Source organism: Salvelinus namaycush, chromosome 2 (assembly GCF_016432855.1).
Source record: "Salvelinus namaycush isolate Seneca chromosome 2, SaNama_1.0, whole genome shotgun sequence".
Classification (NCBI taxonomy): domain Eukaryota; kingdom Metazoa; phylum Chordata; class Actinopteri; order Salmoniformes; family Salmonidae; genus Salvelinus; species Salvelinus namaycush.
The window spans coordinates 38,684,427-38,711,457 of NC_052308.1; the positions used below are offsets into that span (position 1 = coordinate 38,684,427).

Consider the following 27,031-nt stretch of genomic DNA (forward strand, 5'->3'; position numbering starts at 1 on the left):
CCACCATATTTATTATACCAATCATTGTATTTCAAATCAGTGAAGGGAAGTGAACAAGTGCACACTTTTGGAGGAGGAGAGATTGAAGCAATAAGGCATGAGTACCCGGGGATTATCGTGAGTTCCTGAGTTCGAGTGCCTTATTGGTTTTATGAAATGGTTGCCAGATATTTAAAAAAAGATTAACGACATGTTTATTTTAAAAACGTTATTTTAACGCAGTTAGTTATCTCATCCTTTCACCAGACAATATTGTCTGTGCAAAAGCCAGCCATTAAATTGCTAGTCAAGTGGAGCTGTCAGCCTCAACTGAACACGTTCATTCTCTATTGCACTGTGGAGATCAACAGAAAAACACATTGTTGCTCAGGTTGGAGAGGCAGGCAGCAAGATTCAGACAAACCCCCACAGTTGCAAACTAAATGCTAGGCTAGAATCATGGGGAAATAATGCTTTTTCCAGAGGAGATTATGTTTATGAATTGCCTGGCTGGGCTGTGGGACAGTTAATGCCCGGGTTGTGGTCAATTCCACAATTTCAATTTTAATTCAATTCTCTCTCCTTGTAAATTCCATTTAATACAATTCAAATTCCAGGTCAGTCTTTCAATTTAGAGAATTAAATTCCTCTGAATTCCAGTTTTAGTTCAATTCCAAGAATTCAAATCTCAACAATTGCGCAAATTCAAATTAAATTCTCTCAGGCTTTCAGGCTGATCATGTCACTGTTCAGACAGCCTAGTTATACAGGAAATATAGGAATACAGGTTGGAATGATTAAAACAAATCTTACATTAAATGTTTGATAATATGTGCATCAATTCCATTAACTGGGAAATGTACAAATATTGAATTCCAATTAAATTCTGAAGATTACATGTTTTTACAATTCAAATTCAATTCAAGTTTAAAAAGTCCAAACAGTCTAATTTCAATTCCAATTCCATAACTTGAAGATTTTTACAAATCTAATATAATTCAACATACATTTTCCAGTTCATTAGGTAATTAAAGAATTGAATTGGAATTTAAAATAATTTGGAATTTATTGATCCCAACCCTAGTGGATGTACAATTATAATTAAAATGAAACTCTTAACAGGTATTACCCTGGGATTGTCATGAATAACACCCTGCTATCAACCAATCAGCATCCTGTATTCAAACAATCTGTCACGCCCTGGCTTTAGTATTCTTTGTTTTCTTTATTATTTTAGTTAGGTCAGGGTGTGACATGGGGAATGTTTGTGTTTTTGTCTATGTCATTGTGTAGTGGTCAGTACCATTTGTTTGTATAGCTTCACGGTCGTCAGTTTGTTGTTTTATTTTGTTCGTTGTTCGTCTCTCAAATAAAAGAGAATGTATTTTTCAGACGCTGCGCCTTGGTCCACTCAATATCCTCAAGACGATCGTGACACAACCCGTATTTGTTGTTGTTGAAAATAGCCCTGGCCGTGTCCGAATACCCATACTAGCATAATACATACTTAAACTGCATACTATGTAATCATCGTTGCATACTATTTAGCATGTACTTTTTAGTAGAAAGTATGCAATATTCCACGGCTTCAACGCAGTAGTGGCTCCTGGCTGGCTGAGTAGGTGGGGCGGGGCTGAGTGCAGGTGGATTTGTCAAAATTCAACAGACATGCATCACATTAACCAGCCTGATAATAGCTAATTTCCAATTAGATTAATTTCTTTAAACTCTGAATCAAATATGAATGGAGTTATAGGCTTACTCAGGCTGGTTATGGCAGACTATAACATTCAACCTATACCGTAGCCCATATAGCCCATCTATCCTATTTAAAAAGGACCGTAGACAGAAACATATAGACTAATTTGGTTCCATTTCAACATATTTCTTAGTAAAACCCAAGTGATGTAGCATATATAACAGCCTAGTACACACACCAAACATTTTCGAATGTTCAAATCGAAAGGCTATTGCACAGAGAAACGTGGACAGTCGTGTACATCGCAAATTCAGAACCGCTGGACAGTATCATAATGAACTAATGTACTGATCATTGGGAACTAGGCTTGATCCATAAATAAATATAAATTACAGAAAGCCTAGCCTGCAAAACAAACAATCCATATGTTCAAATCAAAAGGCCTGATTAACATGACATCAACAACGCAGCCACATCCAGAGTCCCCGGTGTCGACATATTCAGAATAAATCAAATCAAATTAGTAGGCTATTTTGCTTAACGAAGGCCAAGAGAACAAGTAACACTTTTCAATGAGAAAATATATATTTTTTAAACATTTGTTCTCAAAGATGTAGCTTATGCATAGGCGGAAATCCCAGGGGGGACGGGGGGGACACGACCCCCCCATCTTGGGAAAAATATGATTTGTCCCCCCCAATATATCACTGTAAACATAGCTATGTAATTTCAATAATATTAATAATACGCAATGAAAGCACTTGTGCTGATTATAGACACTTAATAGCGCGTTTTGAAGTTTCAAAAGATTGCGACCTCCCCCGCCCTTTGCCTCACGATGGTTTGATCCACTGCCAGTTCTTTAGCTGGCAAGGTAATAGAGAGTACGTATCTACTGTCCGAAAGGCACATGTACGTAACTGACGTGAGGTTAATCCAGTCAATCCATAGCAGGTCCATAGCAATGTTATTTATTTATTTTTATGTTGGCAGGGTTCACACACTAGCTGAATTTGCAGAGCTAGCGCGCAAACTAAAGCAAACATTAACTATCAAGCTAGCTAGTACCTATTCCATTTATGTGGCGTCGTCAAAGATGGAATCTTTGCTATCGTCAGTTTATTCCAAGATCAGCATGCAGCTGTAGTGCTTCAAAGTCCCTGTGATAAGGTTAGCGATAAACTGAAGTCCAAACTGAACAGAACTACACTCTCTTATACCATTGTCTTAAATATATATAATGGTCTCGTTGCAAAAGCTAAATTGTCGCTACTGAACTTTTTTTATTTTATTTTATTTCACCTTTATTTAACCAGGTAGCAAAGATTATAGCAAACACACAGAAACAGAATTGGTGCTCGCTAGCTTTACAAATTCAGCTATTGTTGGAAGCCAGCCAATATGAAACAAACTATATTAAAATTACAAAAGGTTGCAGAATGTGTTGTGTAAATGTGTGTGTGTGCAGCTAGGCCAGCCAGCCAGCCAGGTAGAAAAATGGCAGAAAAAAGTAAAAAGACGGACATCAGAGTATTTTTCAGTACACCAAAACGCAAAGTAAGAACTCTAGTAGCCTAATATCTCAAAGACTAGTTGATAAAATGTTCATAAGAAAGAAGTGAAATGCTAATGGAAATGTTTCACAATGATGTCATTAGGCAGAGCAGGCAACAGATGGCACACAGATAGCAGAGCTGGGGACAGATATGCAGGGACAGATTGGCAGAGACAGGGAGTCTCAGGTAAGTTTTTTGAGTCTTTGTTTGGCAACATTATGAAAGGTTCTCAATTTTTTTGACTTGTAAAATAGGGACATAATTGGAAAATGCCATGGATTCCCCCACTCTCAACTTAAACTGGTGACTAAACTAAGATTTGTTTACGGCAATGGTATTGCTGTTGTGATTAATTGTGTAGTTTTGGGTACCGGTAGTTAGGAGTACGGCAAACACCTTATTTATTTTCTAGGAGACAGACTGTGAGTCAGTGAGGGTGGTGAAAGGGAAAGAGCCAGGGAGAGAGACTTCAGAGGACAGTGTCACAGCCACTGCAGGACCAGGTGTCACCCTTGTTGCCAGCAGCACCAGTATAGGGGACAGTGGCACAGCATTGTCCAGTTACCACAGTGATGGCACAAAACCATATCAGCCACACCCACAATTTATAGAACCGCAAACTCTTGCCAACAGAGTATTGACGTTTCAAGAGAGATGGTTTCGCGATTTCCCCTGGCTACATTATAATCCATCAATAAAAGGAGTGTTGTGTTTTCAAGCCAGCCATCTTTTGGCCAAAGAGCAGATGCTGCCTTCATTAGTGCAGGATTTAGGAACTGGAGAAAAGCCATTGAAAAATTCACAGCACATCAAAACTGCCAAACCCACCGCCACTTTGTAATTGTAACAGCACACCAGCTAAATCCAATCAGTGTCCAGTTATCCAGCGCGTGGGGTAAACAGCAGGATGACGCAAGGCATTGCTTGATGAAAATTGTTAGTTCGGTGCGGCATGTAGTAAGACAGGGACAAGCCTTTAGAGGCCACACGGATGACAGTGGGAATTTATACCAGCTTTTGAAACTTAGGGCAGAAGAGGATGATCCCATTTTACTGAAGTGGTTAACAGAGCGTACCACAATGTACACAGGCCCCAAAGCACAGAATGAAATTCTGAACATCATGGCCAATACAGTCATTCGAGGCATTGCAGCTGAGATTAGGTCTCTTCCGATTGTACAATTTTCATTAATTGTTGATGGTACTCAAGATGTCTCTGGTGCTGAACAGGAGAATGTCTGTCTGCGTTATGTTGACCATGACCTTGTCCCTCACAAGGAGTTTATTGGGCTATACAGGGTGTCGGAGACAACAGGCGAGGGCATTGCGAAAGTGGCAACTGATGTGTTGTTGAGGCTCAATTTGCCCATGTCTGGCTTACGTGGGCAGAGTTACGATGGTGCCTCAAACATGGCAGGAAAATACACAGGTGCACAGGCAATTGTGAGGAGGCAGCAGCCGTTAGCCCTCTATGTCCATTGTGGAGCACACTGTGTAAATCTGATTACACAGGCTGGCTGCTCAGCCTCCCCACTGATCCGGAATTCCCTTTCCTGGGTCCATCAGTTAGGTGTCCTCTATGGCCAGTCAGGAAAGTTTAAGAGCATGTTTGAATCGATTGCCACGTCCAAAGATACAAATCTGACCACCCTGGTCAGGGTGGACTGTGTGGAATACTGCTATTAGAGCTGTGCTAGGGCAGTATGAGCGGGTACTAAGCAGCCTAGAGGAGATGGCAAAATCTGCATCCAAGACAGCTTCAACTGCCAGTGGCTTATTCGAGCACTTCAGCAAAGGCAAGACTGTGTTGGGCCTCACACTTGCCTCTGCTGTTCTTGGAGAGCTTGAATGTCTAAACATTTCACTGCAGAAGAAAACTAAGACTGTCTCTGGTATGCAGGCTGTAGTCGAGTGTGTGCGGTCATCTCTTAGGGGCAAGAGAAATGACAAAAGCTACCTTGCACTGTATGAGAAAGCAACAACATTGATTGACTCTATTGAATCCATTGAGACGCACTCAAGACGATTTGCTGGCAAAGCAGTGGATCACTATAGGGCAGAAATTTTTTAAGTGTTGGATGGTGTTGAGGTTCAGTTTGGTGACCGTTTTGACCAGGACAGTCTAAACGTCCTGCAAAAGTTGGAAAGAGCGCTTCTCACGGGGGAGTTGGATGAGTCTCTAGATCAGTACCCAGAACTGAACATAGATTCTCTTTCAGTGCAGATCCCTCTCTTTCACAACAAATACACCTGTAGCAGCAGTGGAGAGGCAGCAGAGGTCCTCAGGAGGCTTCCAGTAGAGGTGCGGGGGTTGTTTGACCAAGTTGAGGTGCTGATCAGAATTTTGTTTGTGGTGCCAGTGTCTTCATGTGAGGCTGAGAGGAGTTTCAGTGCACTCCGCAGGTTAAAGACTTGGTTACGGGCTAGCATGGGCCAAGAGAAACTGAACGGCGTAGTTGTCTGTAATGTACATAAAGACAGGCTGGACAGTCTCAAGAGGGAAAATATCTGCCAGCAATTTGTTGGATCCATTGAAACCCGCAAACATATGTTCGGTTCTTTTGTTCAGTAGTGTGTATAGCAGTTGTTCTCAACCTTTTTTGGGTACTGGAACCCCTGCATATTTTGAGGCAAGGCAGGCAAGGTTTTGAGCGGTCCTCAGGGACCTCCACTCTATATTATATGTAAACTTACTGGAAACCTTGTGGTACTGACTACATTCATTACACTTTTTTATTTCACGGACCCCTTGCAATTAGTCCATGGACCCCTGTTTGAGAACCCCTGGTGTAATTGATATTTGTTCTTTTGTTTAGTAGTTTTCAGTACACTTACAAATTATTTATTTCATGTTATTTTATTTAAAATGGCATACTTTGTGCGACATACTTGTCCATAGCTGCTGTTTGAAGAGTTGAGACACTGACTGAAGGATATTTTGTTTGATTTATTTGGGTTTTTCATTTAAGTAGTTATTTTGCTTTTAGAACTGTACTTATTTGTATCTTTTTGTTCTTGTAAAGATATTGTAGTAGACTCAGGCCAGGTGCACATATTTAATGACTATATAAATGTATCAGAAAAAGTCAAAATAAAAAATCAATTCAATACAGAGACCAACTTTGTGATGGTTCTCAATGGAGATTCTTTTAGATGTGATCACACCATGTTCATTGTATTTATGAAAACTACACCCATACAGTGTACAGTACCATTGTCACCTACTGACCTTTCTTGATATTGCTGGTTGTAAGTACGAATACCTGCATACATACTGGACTGGTAAGGAGCACTGCTATAACTATTATTAGTAGTAGAATTATAATGATTTAAACATTTGAACAAGTTGGGAAAACCCTTCAGTTAACTACTGTACCTATCAATTATCCAGTTGTAGGAATTATGGTTCCTCAATATACATTTAACATATAACAACGTATGCTATGTGTTACAGCACTACTTTTGGTGTCCCCCTCAGGAATTGCTCTTGAGAAAATTTAATGTAATTGTCCCCTCCAAGGATGATATCAGATTTTCGCCCCTGAGCCTATGACACGATACTCGTGATCAATTTAAGCAGAACAAAAACTACTTAGCCTACATTTGAACATTTCACTATTTGGTCTCTTCCCAAATACGTAGCCTAGTTTTGTTGTTTGGCTACTTGAAGAGAACTTGGGCCTATCCCTCTCAGCCCATCTTTTCCAATGCATTGTGGAATAGTGTGCATCGAATTCTACTAGATGAAGAGCGAGTATGTGAGTGAGTAACATTCTGGCATTTAAAACATACTTGATTTCTGAAAATTTCACATACTCTATTTTTGTATGCTGAGAATGTGTCATGCATGATTGCGTTGTTTCCTGCTATTGGTTGATTTCCTTAGCGTATCCCCGTATCTAATGTATCACCTGTTGTCAAAGCCGAAAAGAGTATAGTTGATTTTAGAAACGTTTCATACTTAAACTTCAAACTTAATTTTTTCACATACTCAAATTGGCCTACTATTTAGGGCACAAGTATGGGTATTCGGACACGACCAGTGTTTGAACCCATCAACCCCCGAACCCCTCCATCTCTCCCAACCCCTTCCACATCTCCCGCCCTCCACACAGCCTTGGCATGTGCATTCTAACCCTTCATTTCCTGGTGATCTTAATTGTTATACTGTGGGACACCTACACTGCAATTTCCATCCTTGTGTCTTTCTGTAGCCTGGACACCTGCTGTTGCCGTTTAGCTAACATCTCTGTGGAGGGTCGGCCTAACACACAAAGTATGCATCTCAAATGGCACCCTATTTCATATACAATAGTGTACTACTTTTGACCAGAGTCCTATGGGCCCTGGTCAAAAGAAGGGCACTACACAGGGAATATGGTTCCATTTGGCATGTGACCAGAGAAACACTGCCTCACTCTCTCCACACTGTATTTAATGGCTGCTCACACACAGAAGAGTCCATGCAACCCACAGAAACTTAATTACAACCCTCGTGCCACGTTATTAAACAGGCTTACCATTGGGTAATGTCTGTACATCCGCTCTCTCCTATTCTGTTCTCTTCTGTTCTGTTCGGCTCTTTTCTTATCTCATCTCTTCTCATGTATTTTACATCCCAGCTGTCATCCTGGGATGTTAGGCCCATTTCAGTGTTTGGCATATCGTCATGGTATTTGTCTTAGTTGGATTCCTCATTCCATTAGCTTGCTCCTTGGGAGCCTGTAAATTCAATTATGCGGAGAAAAAATATATATATATATTGTTTCCCACTTGGTCTCAATTATAGGGACTGAAATGATGGAAAGCTGTTGCAGAAGGTGTTAGATTTCACCATTAGGACTTTATCTGGATTAAAACGTGTTTTTATTATGTCAACATCTTTAGGGCTCTTCAAAGAACATTTGATTTCTGATATTGCAGAGATCTGATTATGCAGCACTGGCTGCAATGCAGCACTGGCTGCAATGCATTAGCTGCTGTATATGAAAGGCATGTATTTAGAATGCTCAGCCAAGATACAGTACTATAATTTCTTAGCATGACCCTCAGTAAGAGACAGAATTGAAGAAAGAGAAAGAGAATCCATGTTTTGTGATGTGAGCAGGCTTGGATCTCATTAAAATCCCTGCGTTCAAAGGAATAAAATAGAGTCCCTGAGCCAGAGAGAGGGGCCCCATGGGCCCTTGTGTCTGTGCCTGTATGAGCCTTTAATCTGACAGCCTTTCTCCACACTTGTCTAGTCTAGCCACAGAGCTAAACAAGGTACTGTAAGCATGACAATATCTAGGGGACCTGGCAGGTGCAGTCCTGGCAGGTGCAGTTAGCACTCCCCTCAACACAAACTAGACATTCACACCTACTCACACACTTTATTTTTCTCTCTTATCAATGTGCTTTCTGATCTTTTCTCCTTCACCTTCTTCTGTTACATCTGTATTTAATATCCTAATTTTCTCTTTCCTTTCCCTGTTCTGTATCAAGTAGCCCACATTGCCATGGAAACGAGGCAGTGCTGAATCTTATTTGTCTTGTTACAGACTCCCTCTGAAGCAGAAAAGGATGACAGCTCTCACCTATTGTACCATACCTGCATTGCCATGGTAACAGCTCTCAGGTAGATCTGATCTGATCACTGTGATAGGACAGTAGAATATCAGAGCACCTTTCACCTGTGTGATAGACCGTGTATTCAGAGCACAGAGTTACAGTCGAGCAGTAAGTGTTCATATATTTGGAAAGTCAGGACTCAGAGCAGTGGAGGCTGGTCGGAGGAGCTATAGGAGGACGGGATCATTGTAATGGCTGGAATGGAATAAATGGAATGGTATCAAACATGTGGAAACCACATGTTTGTCAGGGCTCAGAGTTCAGCAGAAAGAGTCCATATCTTTAGAATGTCAGATCTAAGTTTCCACCTTAAATAGGATATTCTGCATAGGTGTGTTCCTAAACTGCCCTTGTAGTTGGTTGTTGTCTAGAGACAGACAGACTGGTTTGACTTTAGTTTCATAAGGCTTTGTACAGTATTCACACAGAGGCAAACCATTTGGAAAATGCCAATGTCATTTTTTATTTGTGCATCTTCAATGTCAGTATTATTAAGATCCCTGTGAAACATCAACATCACTTGAAAACCATTGAGAAATGACAACAAGTATACAAAATGTGTGGAACGACTGTGGAGCATCACTGCATAACACTATCAACACACTGCACAGCCACCCACCACCAATCAAGCACACTGCATCAATTGAAGAATCAGATTGTATAATTAGAGTATATATAATATACAGTTCACAAACGAATGTACCCACCGCAATTTTTAATTCAATAGCACAAACCTACTGAAGCATAAAACAATTTGTAATTAAAAACATGAATCATTGAACCTCTAGTGAAACACAGGTAACCCCTGTGCACCGATGCACCAAGTTCTAAACAAAACACACCAAGTTCTAGACTAAACACACCAAGAAAACCACTTCCGTAAGACAGCCACCACATATAATGCAAAGTCACTATTCACACAGACAATCTTCTCTCACTCCATTTAGATTTCTGATACATTCTCCAATTCACTCCGATCTCCTCTCAAATAACTCACTTGCTAAATATCCCTTACTCCCCTTTTACTATACCATCTTATTCCCTCTTATATTCCACCCCGTTAGATAATTACAACCTCCTGGCCCTTGCAAACTTCACATCAGAAAATCTACATGGCTTATACCTACCTATACCTTATGGTCAGGTATCAATAGACAATAGTATTTTCTGATCTAGTCAAGTTTTTGAGGGTAAGTAGATGAGGGCAAAATTTATGCAAAATGTGATCTAAATATCATTAACAAATATGATAGGATTAGGCCCTTTAGGGGTGACATCCCCCTGACTGATGATGACTGGCTGTCCTAGACTAGTCTGCGGCAGGCGTAAGCTGCCCATTGATTGGTTGAAGCTGCCTTGGCTGTAGTGCTGTTGGCCAAAGCTCTCCCGTGATAGGTCAAAACTAGCCTGCCTGTATGGATGTTGATAGAAGCTGTCCCCTGATTGGTCGACACTGTTCTGGCTGCAGAGTCGTTGGCTCATCCCATTGGCCCGTCTCTCAGAGGCACTTCTCATCGGGTACCTCTGCCCAGTCTTGTACCAGCCAGTCTCTTTGAATACAAACCAGATGTTGCCGGCCCAGAGGATAAAGTTTACAAAACCAAAGGCCTGCATAGAGGTATAGAAAGAGGGTATTTAGTTAGGGTCTAAACATAAAAATGACAGATTTAGAATCAGAAAATGTAACAAATGGTTGCTAAGAATTTTCGTTGGTGTGCACACATGATGTAAAACGTCATCAACAACCGTTAAACACCACCTGTCGGAACTGAAGACCTGAAGTCCTGAAAGAGCTGCAGAATCTGGATCCCTACAAATCAGCTGGGCTAGACAATCTGGACCCTCTCTTCCTAAAGTTATCTGCCTCTTTCATATCGTCTGAGATTCCTAAAGATTGGAAAGCTCTTCAAAGGGGGAGACACTCTAGACCCAAACTGTTACAGACCTATATCCATCCTGCCCTGCCTTTCTAAAGTCTTCGAAAGCCAAGTGAACACACAGATCATCGACCATCTCGAATCCCACCGTACCTTCTCCGCTATGGAATCCAGTTTCCGAGCTGGTCACGGGTGCACCTCAGCCACGCTCAAGGTCCTAAACGATATCATAACTACCATCAATAAAAAACAGTACTGTGCAGCCGTCTTCATCGACCTGGCCAAGGCTTTCGACTGTCAATCACCACATTCTTATCGGAAGACTCAACAGCCTTCTCTAATGACTGCCTCACCTGGTTCACTAACTACTTCTCAGATAGAGTTCAGTGTGTCAAATCGGAGTGCCTGTTGTCCGGACCTCTGGCAGTCTCTATGGGGTGTCACAGGGTTCAATTCTCAGGCCGACTCTTTTCTCTGTATATATCAATGATGTCGCTCCTGCTGCGTTGATTCTTTGATCCACCTCTACTCAGACGACACCATTCTGTATACATCTGGCCCTTCTTTGGAGACTGTGTTAACAAATCTCCAAACGAGCTTCAATGCCATACAACACTCCTTCCGTGGCCTCCAACTGCTCTTAAATGGTAGTAAAACTAAATGCATGCTCTTCAACCGATCGCTGCCCGCACCCGCCCGCCTAGCATCACTACTCTGGACGGTTCTGACTTAGAATATGTGGGCAACTATAAATACCTAGGTGTCTGGCTAGACTGTAAACTCTCCTTCCAGACTCACATTAAGCATCTCCAATCCAAAGTGAAATCTAGAATCGGCTGCCTATTTCGCAACAACGCCTCCGTCACTCATGCTGCCAAACATACCCTCGCAAAACTGACTATCCTGCCAATCCTTGACTTCGGCAATGTCATTTACAAAATAGCCTCCAACACTCTACTCAGCAAATTGGATGAAGTCTATCACAGTGCCATCCGTTTTGTCACCAAAGCCCCATATACTACCCACAATTGCGATCTGTATGCTCTCGTTGGCTGGTCCTCGCTACGTATTTGTTGCCAAACCCAATAGCTCCAGGTCATCTATAAGTCTTTGCTAGGTAAAGCTCCGCCTTATCTCAGCTCACTGGTCACTATAGCAACACCCACCCGTAGCACGCGCTGCAGCAGGTATATTTCACTGGTCATCCCCAAAGCCAACACCTACTTCGACCGCCTTTCCTTCCAGTTTTTTGCTGCCAATGAGTGGAACGAATTGCAAAAATCACTGAAGACTTATATCTCTGAAGACTTATATCTCCCTCACTAACTTCAAGCATCGGCTGTCAGAGGAGCTTACCGATCGCTGCAGCTGTACACAGCCCATCTGTAAATAGCCCATCCAACCAACTACCTACCTCATCCCCATATTCGTTTTTTGTTTTTTTCTGCTCTTTTGCACACCCGTATTTATATCAGTATTTATACACATCCTCATCTGCACATCTATCACTCCAGTGTTAATTGCTAAATTATAATTACTTCGCCACTATGGCCAATTTATTGCCTTACCTCCTTACTTAATTTGCACACACTGTATACAGATTTTCTATTGTGTTATTGACTGTGCGTTTGTTAATCCAATGTGTAACTCTGTGTTGTTGTTTTTGTCGCACTGCTTTGCTTTATCTTGGCCAGGTCGCAGTTGTAAATGAGAACTTGTTCTCAACTGGCCTACCTGGTTAAAAAAAGGCAATGGAGCTAACATTGATCAGCATTCATGTTTCACATAGAGTATAAGGGCTGTGTACCAAATGGACCCTACTCCATATATCCCTCAAAATCAACTCTAGACCTCGAAGCCAGTTCCAGTGCATTGTATCATAGTTCCCCTCTAATCAGGGACTGATTTAGACCTGGGACACCAGGTGGGTGCAATTAATTAACAGGTAGAACAGTTAAACCAGGAGGCTCTGGACCTCATAGGGTAAGAGTTGAATACCCCTACCATATATAGTGCACTAATTTTGACTAGGGCCCATGGACTAAAGTAGGGCACTATATAGAGAATAGGATGCCATTATGGACGCATCCAATGACTCACCACAGACGTGTTGAGCTCAGACCAGACTGGGTGGTGGGAAGCTGAACACCGGTTGGCTGGGCGTCTGCAGGCGGAGATGAGCAGGAGGACCTGGGTGGGATCTGTGGCTGACTTCACATCAGACAGAGCTTTGGCCCAGGCACAGGAGCTCACCAACCACATGAAGGCGAAGAGCACAGTCACTACAAAGTCCTGTTTAGGAGGGAGAGATGGAGGAGGTTATTATCAGATGTAATGAGATTGTGAGAGTTGAGGAAGAGGATAGGGTGAAGTTATAAATGAGATTTAAAGGGATATGGGATAAAAAAAGCAGGAGTAACATGTGGAGTAACATGAGGAGCAACGTCTCCCTGCTTTCTCAAGTTCTGTTTCCTAGTTTCTCCGGTTCTGACCATTCTGCCTGCCCTGACACCGAGCTTGCCTGCCGTTCTCTACCTGCCTGACTCTGAACCGTTTACGAACCTCTGCCTGTCCTGACCCTGCCTGCTGGTCTGTACCTTATTGACTTTGCCCTGGATTACGGTCCTCTGCCTGCCTTTGACATGTCTTTTGCCAGCCCCCTGTTTGGGTCTATAAACATCTGTGACTCTAGCTGCAGGAGTAACAGCAGGAGTAACATCAGGACTAACAGAAAATTACAGCTAACTGCTATTTAAAGAATGCAATAATGTATAATGTTAAATTTATTGTATCTCAATTAATACACATGCAAATTATACAAATCCCATGGCATGAATGAATCAAAGGCAGCTCTTGGTAAGTAAATCAACTCACCACCAGTGGTCCTCTGTTACCCTCGCGGTACTTGTTCTGGTAGTAGATGTACACCACGGTGGCCAGCAGGGAGTAGAGGAAGGCAACAACTGCCACGGTCACAAAGAACTGAGCTGAGGAGGAGTAGTCTCCTACCATGAAGATGGTCTCCTGTCTGTTCCCATCACACAGTGTGGGCTTGAAATGGACCTGCTGTAACCTATCAGATGACAGGAACAAGGACATGGTCACAGAGACCTTTATTGAGTAATGCAAGGCTCTGATCACAGTGTAGGCAATTTAAACCTTTCAATCATGAATCCATAGCAGTGAAACTGCCACATCCGTTTGTGATATTACAACAACAAAGATGTTACTACATTGGGGGGGGGAATCCTTCCATTACCAATGGTATCTGACCTGATCTGACAGGCTTTGGGAGGAGGGGAGGGAGGGAGAAGAGAGAGGGGGAGAGAGAAGACTCATCTAAGGAGATTGGGGTATACAGTTGAAGTCGGAAGTTTACATACACTTAGGTTGGAGTCATTAAAACTCGTTTTTCAACCACTCCACAAATATCTCGTTAACAAAGTCGGTTAGGACAAGTCGGTTAGGACATCTACTTTGTGCATGACACAAGTAATTTTTCCAACAATTGTTTAAAGACAGATGATTTCACTTATAATTCACTGTATCACAATTCCAGTGGGTCAGAAGTTTACATACACTAAGTTGACTGTGCTTTTAAACAGCTTGGAACATTCCAGAAAATGATATCATGGCTTTAGAAGCTTCTGATAGGCCAACTGACATCATTTGAGTCAATTGGAGGTATATCTGTGGATGTATTTCAAGGCCTACCTTCAAACTCAGTGTCTCTTTGCTTGACATCATGGGAAAATCAAAAGAAATCAGCCAAGAACTCAGAATTTAAATTGTAGACCTCCACAAGTCTGGTTCATCCTTGGGAGCAAATTCCAAACGCCTGAAGGTACCACGTTCATCTGTACAAACAATAGTACGCAAGTATGAACACCATGGGACCACGCAGCCGTCATACCGCTCAGTAAGGAGACGCGTTCTGTCTCCTAGAGATGAACGTACTTTGGTGTGAAAAGTGCAAATCAATCCCAGAACAACAGCAAAGGACCTTGTGAAGATGCTGGAGGAAACAGGTACAAAAGTATCTATATTCACAGTAAAACGAGTCCTATAGCGACATAACCTGAAAGGCCGCTCAGCAAGGAAGAAGCCACTGCTCCAAAACCGCCATAAAAAAGCCAGACTACGGTTTGCAACTGCACATGGGGACAAAGATCGTACTTTTTGGAGAAATGTCCTCTGGTCTGATGAAACAAAAACAGAACTGTTCGGCCATAATGCCCATCATTATGTTTGGAGGAAAAAGTGGGAGGCTTGCAAGCTGAAGAACACCCTCTCAACCGTGAAGCACAGGGGTGGCAGCATCATGTTGTGGGGGTGCTTTGCTGCAGGAGGGACTGGTGCACTTCACAAAATAGATGGCATCTATCTATTATGTGGATATATTGAAGCAACATCTCTAGACATCAGTCAGGAAGTTAAAGCTTGGTTGCAAATGGGTCTTTCAAATGAACAATGACCCCAATCATACTTCCAAAGTTGTGGCAAAATGGCTTAAGGACAACAAAGTCAAGGTATTGGAGTGGCCTTCACAAAGCCCTGACCTCAATCCTATAGAAAATCTGTGGGCAGAACTGAAAAAGTGTGTGCGAGCAAGGAGGCCGACAAACCTGACTCAGTTACACCAGCTCTGTCAGGAGGAATGGGACAAAATTCACCCAACTTATTTTGGGAAGCTTGTGGAAGGGTACCCAAAACATTTGACCCAAGTTAAACAATTTAAAGGCAATGCTACCAGATACTAATTGAGTGTATGTAAACTTCTGACCCACTGGGAATGTGATGAAACAAATAAAAGCTGAAATAAATCATTCTCTCTACTATTATTCTGAACTTTCACATTCTTCAAATGAAGTGGTGACCCTAATTGACCTAAGACAGGGCATTTTTACTAGGATTAAATGTCAGGAATTGTGAAAAACTGAGTTTAAATGTATTTGGCTAAGGTGTATGTAAACTTCCGACTTCAACTGTATGTACTCTTCAGAATCACTGCATGATGCTCAGGAGTCTCAATTACAAATCTCTCCACCGATCTCTAAGGGACTAATTTATCAAAGGTGCGTGGACACAAAAAAAGACTAAACCTTGCATTTGCCAGTTTTGACGGGGAAGTGTGCTTATCTCCATGTACTGTACCATGCGTACGCACAACTTCAAGTGGTTGAAGAATTGTATTACATGCTTATATTGCTATTTTGTGGAAAATGGAGGTGTTTGACACACGGGAATTATGATAATAGTTGGATAATATGAACATTAAAGAGTAAGCCTAATGATAAAATCGATGCATTTGCCGTTGGTAAGGAGGTTGCATAACAGCATGTATAGCCTTTGTACACTTTTATTATATAGGTCTAAATCTGACATGTCCCATTCCAACATTTCCCAAATCATACAGCAAATGAGGAAGTTTTGTTACCATAAAAGGTGGAGTTTTAGCGCTTGTTCATGAGCACACAAATATACTATGGCTCTGATTTATCAATGAAAACATGTGTATAATGTTGCGAGCGACAGTTTGATAAATCCCAATAATTTGTTACAGAAATCCTAGAATCTCCACATATACCATCATATATTAAGACATGTATGCACGGTTGATGAATGAGGCCCCAGGAGTTGAAAAGGTTTAGGGTTTTCAAGGGAGCAGGTACTGTAGATAGATACACATGAGATACTGAATGTGGAAACATGAATCATTTCTGGGGATCAGACAAAGACTGACACCACAGTCTGTCTGACAGCTCCATATTTCATCAACTCAATGCTGTTCTCTTTCTTCCATCTTTTATAGATGGAAAATAAAACTCAGCCACCACACTATTTTTCAAAACACATTCACAGGCAGACAACACTGTCATTGTCTCATCATAGCTATATTCCCATATGCACCGTAGATTCAATGATAGCTAGACCAGAAGCTCTTGCTTTGAAATATCAAAGCAAACTCTGAACCAACTATATTTGGGGACAGATCAAAACGCATTAAACATTAATGGCAATTTAGCTAGATAGCTTGCTGTTTCTAGCTAATTTGCTTTGGGATATAAACATTGGGTCATTATTTTTCCTGAAATGCACAGTTTGTGTAGGCTACAGGTCGCCTACAGTATATCCCAGAACAATTAATCCACACATAAAAGGGTAAAAGTTTGCTTCTAGTAATCTCTCCTCCTTCATGCGTCTTCTTCTTCTTTGGACTTGACATGGTGGTTGGCAACCTATTTAAAGGGGGATTACCACTACCAACTGGACTGGTGTGTTTTTTTTTTGTTTTTGTTTTTGGGGTGGATCAGCTTAATATTGCGGAAAGAATGTTGCTTCCAATGTAATTGTCTGCATCATTTCCAATCCCCCATATTTTTTTGGGTAAATATATATATCCATACACGCATGCATACATATATACATATATACATACACATACCTATATAGACATACATACTTTTTTAAAGAATATACCTTTATTATTATTCCCCGCAACCCTACCACCGCTCCCCCAATTGGAGTAAACTAATAAACACTTCTGCTTTTACCTTCAATTTATACATCTTATACCTATTTTACAGACACAGACTACTTTATAATAGTTCTCTCTTGTTTGTTCTTAGTCCTTCCTCTATTTCTGTTGTCCATCCAATTTTATTTCCACTTGTAACTGTGCTATTTCACAAAAGCTCCGCACCTATACAAATTTCACAGATCCCGTATGCCCTACATTGTTTATCTTGTTATTAGTCCCACCCTTCAGTTCCACTCAACCCTTCCCATCTATCTTCCAACATCATCCATTTCGGATTTTTATTTGCCATATATTTTTCAACTGTGCTGTGATGCTTCACAAAAGATTTGAACCTTCCTATTCTCATAGCTTCTACAGATTGTAAATTAAAAATAAACATTTTTGCTAAAATAATTATTATATTATTGATTGATTGACTATGGCTTTTCAAATCCCCCAGTATTGCTATCTGTAGCGTTAGTTCTAGGCAAATGTTGCAATTCTTCAGCCATTCCTGGACCTGTGACCAAAAACGAGCTACATATGGACAATACCAAAATAAATGATCTAATGACTCTGCCTCCTCACAACAGAATCTGCAGAGCTGGGAAGATTGTATACCCCATATATATAACATTCTATTAGTTGCAAGAATTTTGTACAGTAATTTAAATTGAAAAATTCGAAGTTTTGAATCCGGCGTTGTTTTGCGTATCATTTCATAAACCATGTGCCATGGAATGGGTACATCGAAAATCTCTTCCCAACTATTTTGCAATTTATATGGCACAGCTGTCAGTTTTTTGGTCCTTAAATGAAATTGGTATATGTTTTTATTTATCACACTTTTCTTTAACCATTTATGTTCTTTAATACAGGGCCGACATACAAGTTCCTTACTTTTTTCCCCTTCTACTTGCCTCTTCCATTTTTGTGGTAATGCTGCAATTAATTGGTTGTAATTTTGGGTAGAGCAGACATTTCCATATGTCTGTGTTAGCTGCATGTGTGACATAACTCCACCAGTCCTATTTATGATATCATTCACAAAAATTATACCTTTTTTAAACATTTCTTCGATAAATACAGTTTTTTTATCAATTACTATATTTGAATTTAACCACAATATTTGTTGTACTATTTGTTCCGTCCTTTCAGGTGGATTAAACTGAAATTGCAACCAACTTTCTAAGGCTTGTTTAAAAAATAAGGATATTTTGGAGATTATTTCCTTTTCAAACAACCGAAAGTGAGCAGGTGTAATCTGAATAAAGGGAAAAAGGCCCTTCTTGAACATAGGATGAGACATTCGTACCAATTTACTAGAGAACCAGTTTGGATTTAAGTATAACTTTTGTATGACTGATGCCTTTAGTGAGAGGTCTAATGCTTTAATATTTAATAATTTCTGCCCTCCGAATTCATATTCGTTATATAAATAGGCCCTTTTAATTTTATCTGGCTTGCCGTTCCAAATAAAATGGAATATTTTTTGTTCATATAATTTAAAAAGCAGGTCACTAGGTGTAGGCAAAACCATAAGCAAATAGGTAAACTGTGATATGACTAAAGAGTTAATCAGGGTGATTTTTCCACAAATAGACAAGTATTTTCCTTTCCATGGTAGCAAGATCTTATCTATTTTTGCTAACTTTCTATAAAAATTTATTGGAGTGAGATCATTTCTTTCTTTTGGGATTTTTATACCGAGTATGTCCACATCTCCGTCAGACCATTTAATTGGTAAACTACATGGCAATATAAAATGTGTATTTTTTAGTGATCCAATACGTAATATGGTACATTTATCATAATTTGGTTTTAATCCAGAGAGGATAGCAAAGGTATCTAGATCCTCTATGAGGCCGTGGAGAGACTCTAGTTGTGGTTTTAAAAGAAAACATGAATCATCAGCGTACAATGACACCTTAGTTTTTAAGCCACGGATTTCTAATCCATTAATATTAATGTTTGATCTAATTTTAACAGCTAACATTTCGATGGCAATAATAAATAGATATGCCGATAGTGGACAACCTTGTTTTACTCCTCTAGATAGTTTAAAACTTTCTGAGATGTAGCCATTATTTACTATTTTACACCTAGGGTTACTATACATAATTTTAACCCATTTTATAAGAGATTCCCCAAAATTGAAATATTCTAGGCATTTATATATAAACTCCAGTCGTACTTTATCAAAAGCCTTTTCAAAATCAGCTATGAAAACCAGACCTGGTGTCCCCGATATTTCATAGTGTTCTATTGTTTCCAGTACTTGCCTTATATTATCTCCAATGTATCGTCCATGTAAAAAACCTGTCTGATTAGGATGAATAATATCTGACAAAACTTTTTTTATTCTATGCGCCAAGCATTTTGCTAGGATTTTTGCATCACAACACTGAAGTGTAAGAGGTCTCCAATTTTTTAATTGGACTGGATCTTTATATATACCACTTGGGTCCTGTTTCAGTAATAACGATATCAGACCTTCTTGTTGCGTGTCTGATAATCTACCATTTATATAGGAGTGGTTAAAACAAGCTAATAATGGTCCTTTGAGTATATCAAAAAAAGTTTTGTATACTTCCACTGGTATGCCATCCAGCCCTGGAGTTTTCCCATCCTTAAAGGCCCCAATTGCATCAAGCAGTTCCTCCTCTGTAATTTGGCCTTCACATGAGTCTTTCTGTACAGATGTTAATTTTACATTATTAATAGGAAAAAAATCCATACAATTAGTTTCAGTTAGTGGAGATGGAGGAGCCTGAAACGAAAACATATTCTTAAAGTACTTTACTTCCTCTTTCAAAATATCATTTGGTGAATCATGCGTGACTCCATCATTTGTAACAAGTTTTAATACATTTTTTTTGGTAGCATTTCTATATTGAAGATTGAAAAAGAATTTGGTGCATTTTTCCCCATATTCCATCCAGTTCGCTTTATTTTTATAATATATTACACTGGATCTTTCTTGAATAAGTTCCTCCATTTCTTTTTGTTTTTCCTCTAACTTATTCTGTGCCTCTATGGTACCGTTTTTATTGCTATCTAACTGTACTGTTAGTCCTTCAATTTCCTTTGTTAATATGGACTCTTTTGATCTAAATTCCCTTTGTTTTATAGATGAGTACTGAATTGCATGGCCTCTAAAGGCACACTTAAAAGTGTCCCATACAATAAGGGGATCTGCTGTACCTATGTTATGTCTGAAAAAGTCAGTTATAAAATCTTCTGTCCTAGTTCTAAACAATTTATCATCTAGTAGACTTTGATTAAATTTCCAATATCCTCGCCCACGTGGAAATTCTGTAAGAGAAATATATATGCCAATTATGTGATGATCCGACCGCATTCTGTCCCCTATCAACACTTTTTTAACTTTTGGTGCCAGAGAGAATGGTATAAGAAAGTAGTCAAGACGACTAGCTTGATTCAGCCTCCGCCATGTATATCTCACTAAATCAGGGTATTTAAGTCTCCATATATCCACTAATTCCAATATATCCATGACATTCATGATTTCCTTAAGTGCCTGAGGGTGATAGTTTGTAGTGTGAATTCCTTTCCGGTCTATAGAGGTATTTAAGACCGTATTAAAATCTCCCACTATAATAATAGAGTCTAGTGTTGCTTGTAGAGTTGATAAATTCTTATATATATTTTCAAAGAAGCTTGGATCATCATTATTCGGACCGTATAGGTTAACAAGCCATATTTGTTTATTGTCCAATAACATATTAAAAATAATCCATCTACCTTGAGGATCTGTTTGGACAATTTGCACATTTGGATCAAAATTATTGTTAATTAAAACCATCACCCCTTTTGAATTTCTTTGCCCATGGGAGAAATATATTTTGCCCCCCCAGTTCTTTTTCCACAAAACTTCATCTAAAACTGTTGAATGGGTTTCCTGTAAACAATAGATATTATAATCCTTCTCTTTTAGCCAGGTAAATACTGATCGTCTTTTCTTATTATCTGCTAAGCCATTACAATTGTAACTGGCTATACTTATTTCACCACTTACCATAATGAGACACACCTTTCATTCTTTTAATCAGAATATATTTTTGTAAACGTACTATTAAAAAGTAACATAATGATTGAGTGTCTATATAGTTGTACCATGATATTTGCATTTCTACTAAGTAAACCTCCAATTGGTCCCTACTATTCCACCCGCTAAAAGGCCTCATCTCGAGATGGCTTGTCATCCCAATGCCCGGTAGACCACCCTCGACCCCCTGTATCCCATAGCCCTGAACCGACTGGGATCCATTCTTTGAAAAGAGCATACAGTGCCATTTACCGAATTGAAGAAGATCAATTACCATATGCATTTCCATTGCCCTCACCTCGATTTGTATTATATATATCTGTGGATCATCCTCTATTGTCCCTAACATCTTTTACTTCTTCCTTCGCAACAGTTGTGGGATACACACATACACCCACACACACTCAGCCCTTACCCCCACACAACCATAAGCTCACTTTCTCAACAATTGCACCATCCCAGAGCCCAACTCAAGATGGGTCATGATTTACAAATGCAATTGCAGTTGCAGCTGCATGAGAAGGCCTGCAAGACCGCACAAAAAATTAGCAAAAATTGAGAGATTTATTTACCATTGTCATATCCTAGATAATGGAGGTCAAATGTACACCTTATTCCTGAAACACCCACAATACGGCCACCCGTCATGACCATGTCCCCACGCATCTCCATGCAGTCCGACTTTGATTTTGTGCCGCCAGGGCCACAATAATATACCCCCTCTCTGAATGTCCGAGTGTGACCCCCTCCCCATGGGTTACTGCAGCTAGTGTTGCCAGCACTGCCACTGCCTGGGTGGGGGCACCCCACCGGAATCCCCACCGGCTAGGTACAAGGTCGTCAAGGTTCTCATTAGCAGCTTTGAGAATTTCCTTGTATATTATGCTCTCCCTTTATGGGGCTTTGGCTTTGCAGGACCAACCCTGCCAAGCAGGCTCAGAATCTTGAGGGGGCAGTGCTGCTCTTGGTCTCTGACCTCATTTTAGCTGCATACAGACCGCTTACAGCGGGCACATAAAACAGTTAGGGACTTCTCCTTAGTATCTGGGTCATTCAGGTGGGTGTCTAGGGTATAGTGCCATGGACCGTACCATTAAAATAGGATAATAAATAATTAGATATAATTTATAAAAAAATAAATAAAAAATGTAGTTCTCCATGATAGGACAATAAATAAATAAGACGTATAATTCATTATAAAGGTATATCCATCATCTGAACAACATTGAAAGCCCTCTCATACCCGGCTCACAGCAATACATTGGCTCTGGGATATGCAACCATTTCATTACTCACTCACTCAACTTTCCAAACATAACAAATAAAATAAAAAATAAACACAAACCATACCATCCACACATACTGTGCCTTCTGTTTGCTTAGTTTTTATCTTCACTATGTTGAATTAGTGCTTGTGTGTTCAATTAGTTATATGTGAAGATTTATAGAAAAGCTATATTTTTTATTGTATTGTTACAATCAGTAACCGGGCTTGAATTGTGTTTATTTCCCTCGTCTATGAGAACTTTGTAATTTTTAAAATAACCATGGAGTAGTCTTTGTGTCTCTGAACAACTGGTTATCAATATATAGTTTATCAACGACGAGAGCTACTCGTTTCGCTTTTAATTTCGCTTTTGGATACAGAACTTTGCGCCGTTCTGCAATTTCCTTCGGAAACTGATCATTCATGCCAATTTTGGTCCCAGCAAGTCTTTTACCCAGGCTTTTAACCATTATTTTATCTTTAAATGAAGCAAATTTGGCAACGATTGGGCGTTCGTACCTCTGCCCTCTCTGTCCGAAGCGGTGAACGCGTTTAAGTTGGATTTTGTCGATAACTTCGCGTGGAATCTGAAGCGCTGTAAGGAGGAACTCTCTAACTATAGATTCAGGAACTTCTCCTTCTTTTTCTTGGATACCTGTAAGTACCAAATTCTCTCTCATGGATCTAGTTTGTATGTCTAGTAAGGTTTCCTTCAGAACGGTGTTCTCCTTTTTAATTCCATTCATTTCGGTTTCAATCTTATTGACTGTCCCTTTTAGCGCGTGTGTTTGCTTCTCCAATGTCGCAGCTTTTTCATCACTCATCTCTAGGCTTGCCTTCAACTCTTTTATATCCTTACTAACTAATTCAAGTATACCCAGTTTGTCATTTATTGATTTTAACAGATCGGTTTCGACCTTTACCATTCCCGGTGGTGAGAATATTAAGTCATCAGTGTCTGTAGAAGAGTCACGTTTTCGTTTTGTAATCGGTTCCCCTGTCTTACTCTCCGTCATGTTTGGTTGTTGCCTGTTTTCGTAATATTTGTCGATAAATGTCTCTAGTTTTAGGATTTGTTTTGTGTTATTGTCCAGATTGAAGGTTATCACTCACCAGATTAAGTAGTGCTAATATTTTAATCTAATTTAGCAGATATTTCGAATATTATGTTTTATCTTGAGGTGCTCTACATAAATCCCTTCAGTCCGCCATTACCCTTACGTTACCTTTACCTCTTAGTTAAATTGAATGAGACATCGATATGGTGTGTTGACCTCAGTTCATCTTTCAAACACCCACGTAGGTATATGCTCCTAAAAGCCAATGAGGAGATGGGAGAGGCGGGACTTGCAGCGTGTCAAGCTGTCCCGGATCCCCCGGTACTGATGCTCATTCTGTTCACCAGTTTCGGGAACGGGATTCATTATCATCAACCCCGGACTGTCTTGTTTGATTACACACACCTGGTTCCCATTTCCCCTGATTAGTACGTTATATATGTGCCCTCTGTTCCCTCTGTCTTTGTTGGTTATTGTTCCCATGTTTGTTGGTGGTGTGAGTACCTATGCGTTGGTGCAGCTGTTATGCTGCGTGCTTTATATATTGTGTATTACGGGTATCGTCCCGTGTCAGTCAGTGAGGTTTACCCTCGCTCTTTTGTTTGGGTACAGCCCAGTGTTTTGTATACGTGTTTGTTTTGGGTGTATTAAAAACCCCTATTGTGTATTCCTGCGCCTGTCTCCAAAATCCTTTATACCAGCATGACACAATAGTCGCAAATAGAACCAAGTTCTGGATACGCAGATGCTCGTTGACACGCTCCAACAGTGTGGGTGCAATGATTGAATAACATGTATGTTATTTTGCAACGCTTGCACACGTGCCACGAGCAGTGTGGTCACCATGTTAATCTAGGTAAATATGACTTGTCTCTCAACGTGACATACCCATGAGTGCGAAAGTACATGTGACAATGGCATGAGCCTTCTGCTCCAGTTTGCACATGACTGTAGTGTACTTCAATGTCAATTCTGCTGAATTCATGTTTTGGAGAATGTTGACCATGAACCACAATAAAATGGGTAAAGGTATAGTAGTCAGACTATGGAAAAATGTCAGCATGTATTACCTGAAGGGATAGGCAAAGTTTACGGTGATGCTGAGGTTGCTCTGGCTCTTGTCTAGACATTCCACTCTCACCCGCAGGTGACCAGAGTACCCTCCACATGTTGCAAATGCACAGACGGCAAAGATCTGGGAAAAGAAAAAACCTCATTAGACTCCTACCCATTGAGCATTCTAGACATAGGCTGTGTCCCAAAATGGCACCCTATTCCCTACACGGTGAACAACGTTTGACCAGAGCTCTGGGCCTGGTAAAAAAGTTGTGCACTACATAGGGAATAGGGTACCAGTTGGAATGCACACATAGTTGCTCCTTGTCACACCTCTCCTGTCTGGTCCTGTACCGAGCTGCTAGACTAGCAGCTGGAATTAATGGGCCACAGAGGACCATCAACATCCTGACAAAGGCTGACTCTGTGAAAGTAATTAGGGAACTTTTCATGTGTAACATGGTGTATGGTGTGTTGTCTTTAGCTTTTACCAACTTGGAGCTGTTGATCGATCCTTAAAGAAAAGAGAACCTGCTCTTTCCAGTATCACGTAGGTTTATTAAGCAACAGTCACTCTGCGTTTGTCAGAGCTTCAACTGCTGTTGATGAATGCAAACAGGTGAATGCATGTGGTATCTCCGTATACATCTATTGGGAGTCTATGAGGCATGCACATCTTTCAAAGGGATCATGTGTCTATAATTTCTGTCAGTGGCCCGGGAGACTGATGTCAGCATGTTATACATGTTATATATATATTTAATCAGGAACCGTCCGTGGGCATGGCAGGCAGTCAGATACTGTAGGCTACTGGCACTAATCTCTTTCTGTTATCTACCTTTGATGCATGCGAAAGGACTGAAGCATTGGTCAATTCTAATCAAGACCTAGCACTCCCACGCACGCGCATGGACACACACACCAAGTAATTATCCATCATCTTTAACCTTTACCATAATTTAGAAAGACGACACAACTCATCTCTCTGATGAAATGTTGTTTGTTTGTTGTGTTTCTTTGTGTGGGTTTGTTTATCTTTTAGAAAGAGAGAGATTGACAGTGGCAGAGAGAGACAGAGACAGAGAGAGAGAGAGCAGGACAGAAACAGAGACAGAGAGAGTTGCTTAATAAAGGGATCACATACAGCCAGGAGACCCCATCTAATTAAGTATGTGTGGCTATAATTAAAAGTCAGTGATTGGATGGATTTATAGATGGATTGATCTGTCTGTTGTCTGCAAACCCCTTGGTCATTCACTCATTAATATTCAAATGGATAAGGATGCTTTCTAAATTACTCTGATCATTAATGACAGAGAGAGAGAGGTGATAGATGAAAGCTAGCGTCAATTTAATCCTTAGCACTGAAGATATGCGTTGTAGAGTGATTGACATTTAAAGGCAATGTTAGCGGAAACTGCATTTACGGTAAACACTAGATATGTTGGCTCAATCGAAAATTACCTTTTAATTTTAATTGCGCTATAGCGCTGAACTTCAGCGCTGCGTATTTAATCGAGCCCCTAATCTTGGCACCATATCTATCAAGCAGACTGATGATCAAGGTTTGGGATTGATTTCCTTGAAAACAGCATTATGAAAACAACTGAATAATTTAGAAATGGGCTGACTGCAAACAGAGGGTCGCCTACTGTGGGTTAGAGGGTGGGCAGAGCCCCATAGAGTGACTCAACCTGTTGGAATACTGTACATGCCACACACACACACACACACACACACACCAAAAGACTCCACTGGAAACAACGTTTGATAACATTCCACCTACTAAACATAAATTCTATTCCTTACAAACTAAATTGAAAATGAAAAAAAAACGATTTTAAAAACAGATCTATCACTAGCCTACCATAGAGCACATCCATACTTCATAACTGGATAATTGTAATGCTTTATTATAGTGTTTAGCCAGGAATGTACTTACTAATGAAAATCAATTAGCTACAGTCCAAATATGAAAGAAACAACAACTTACCGGAGCAAATATGACCATACACATTTAAAAAGCAAAGTGAACAAGTTCTACTCCACAAGATGGTGTTAGCAGCTTTCTCCTCATACTGTTGTACTGTCACTGATGTAGATGGCACAAAGAGAGAAAGCAGAGAGAGAGAGAGAGAGAGCAGAGTGCAGAGGTTGCCCGGAGGGTGGGGAGAGCAGAGACCAGACATCTGAAGTGAGGAGAGGAGAGAGCAAAGCAAGCTATCTGGGGTTGGGGTAGGTGTTGGGGGGGTAGGGGAAAGAAGAGGATGTAGTGTAGAGACTGTCTGTCGTGTAACTTGGTGTTTCTGCTCCTCTCTTAGAGGACAGATAGACAGAACT

General features: G+C 40.4%; 1 protein-coding gene across 1 annotated transcript; it reads right to left on the bottom strand.

Annotated features, from left to right (window-relative positions):
• Positions 1 to 10,071: 10,071 nt before the first annotated feature.
• LOC120025886 (synaptoporin-like) lies at positions 10,072 to 26,708 on the bottom strand. The gene is made up of 5 exons (XM_038970603.1): positions 26,685 to 26,708; positions 24,706 to 24,830; positions 13,596 to 13,794; positions 12,822 to 13,013; positions 10,072 to 10,452 (listed from the first exon to the last, which is right to left on the bottom strand). The coding sequence occupies exons 1-5, from the start codon at positions 26,706 to 26,708 to the stop codon at positions 10,072 to 10,074; spliced, it is 921 nt and encodes a 306-aa protein (XP_038826531.1).
• Positions 26,709 to 27,031: the final 323 nt, after the last annotated feature.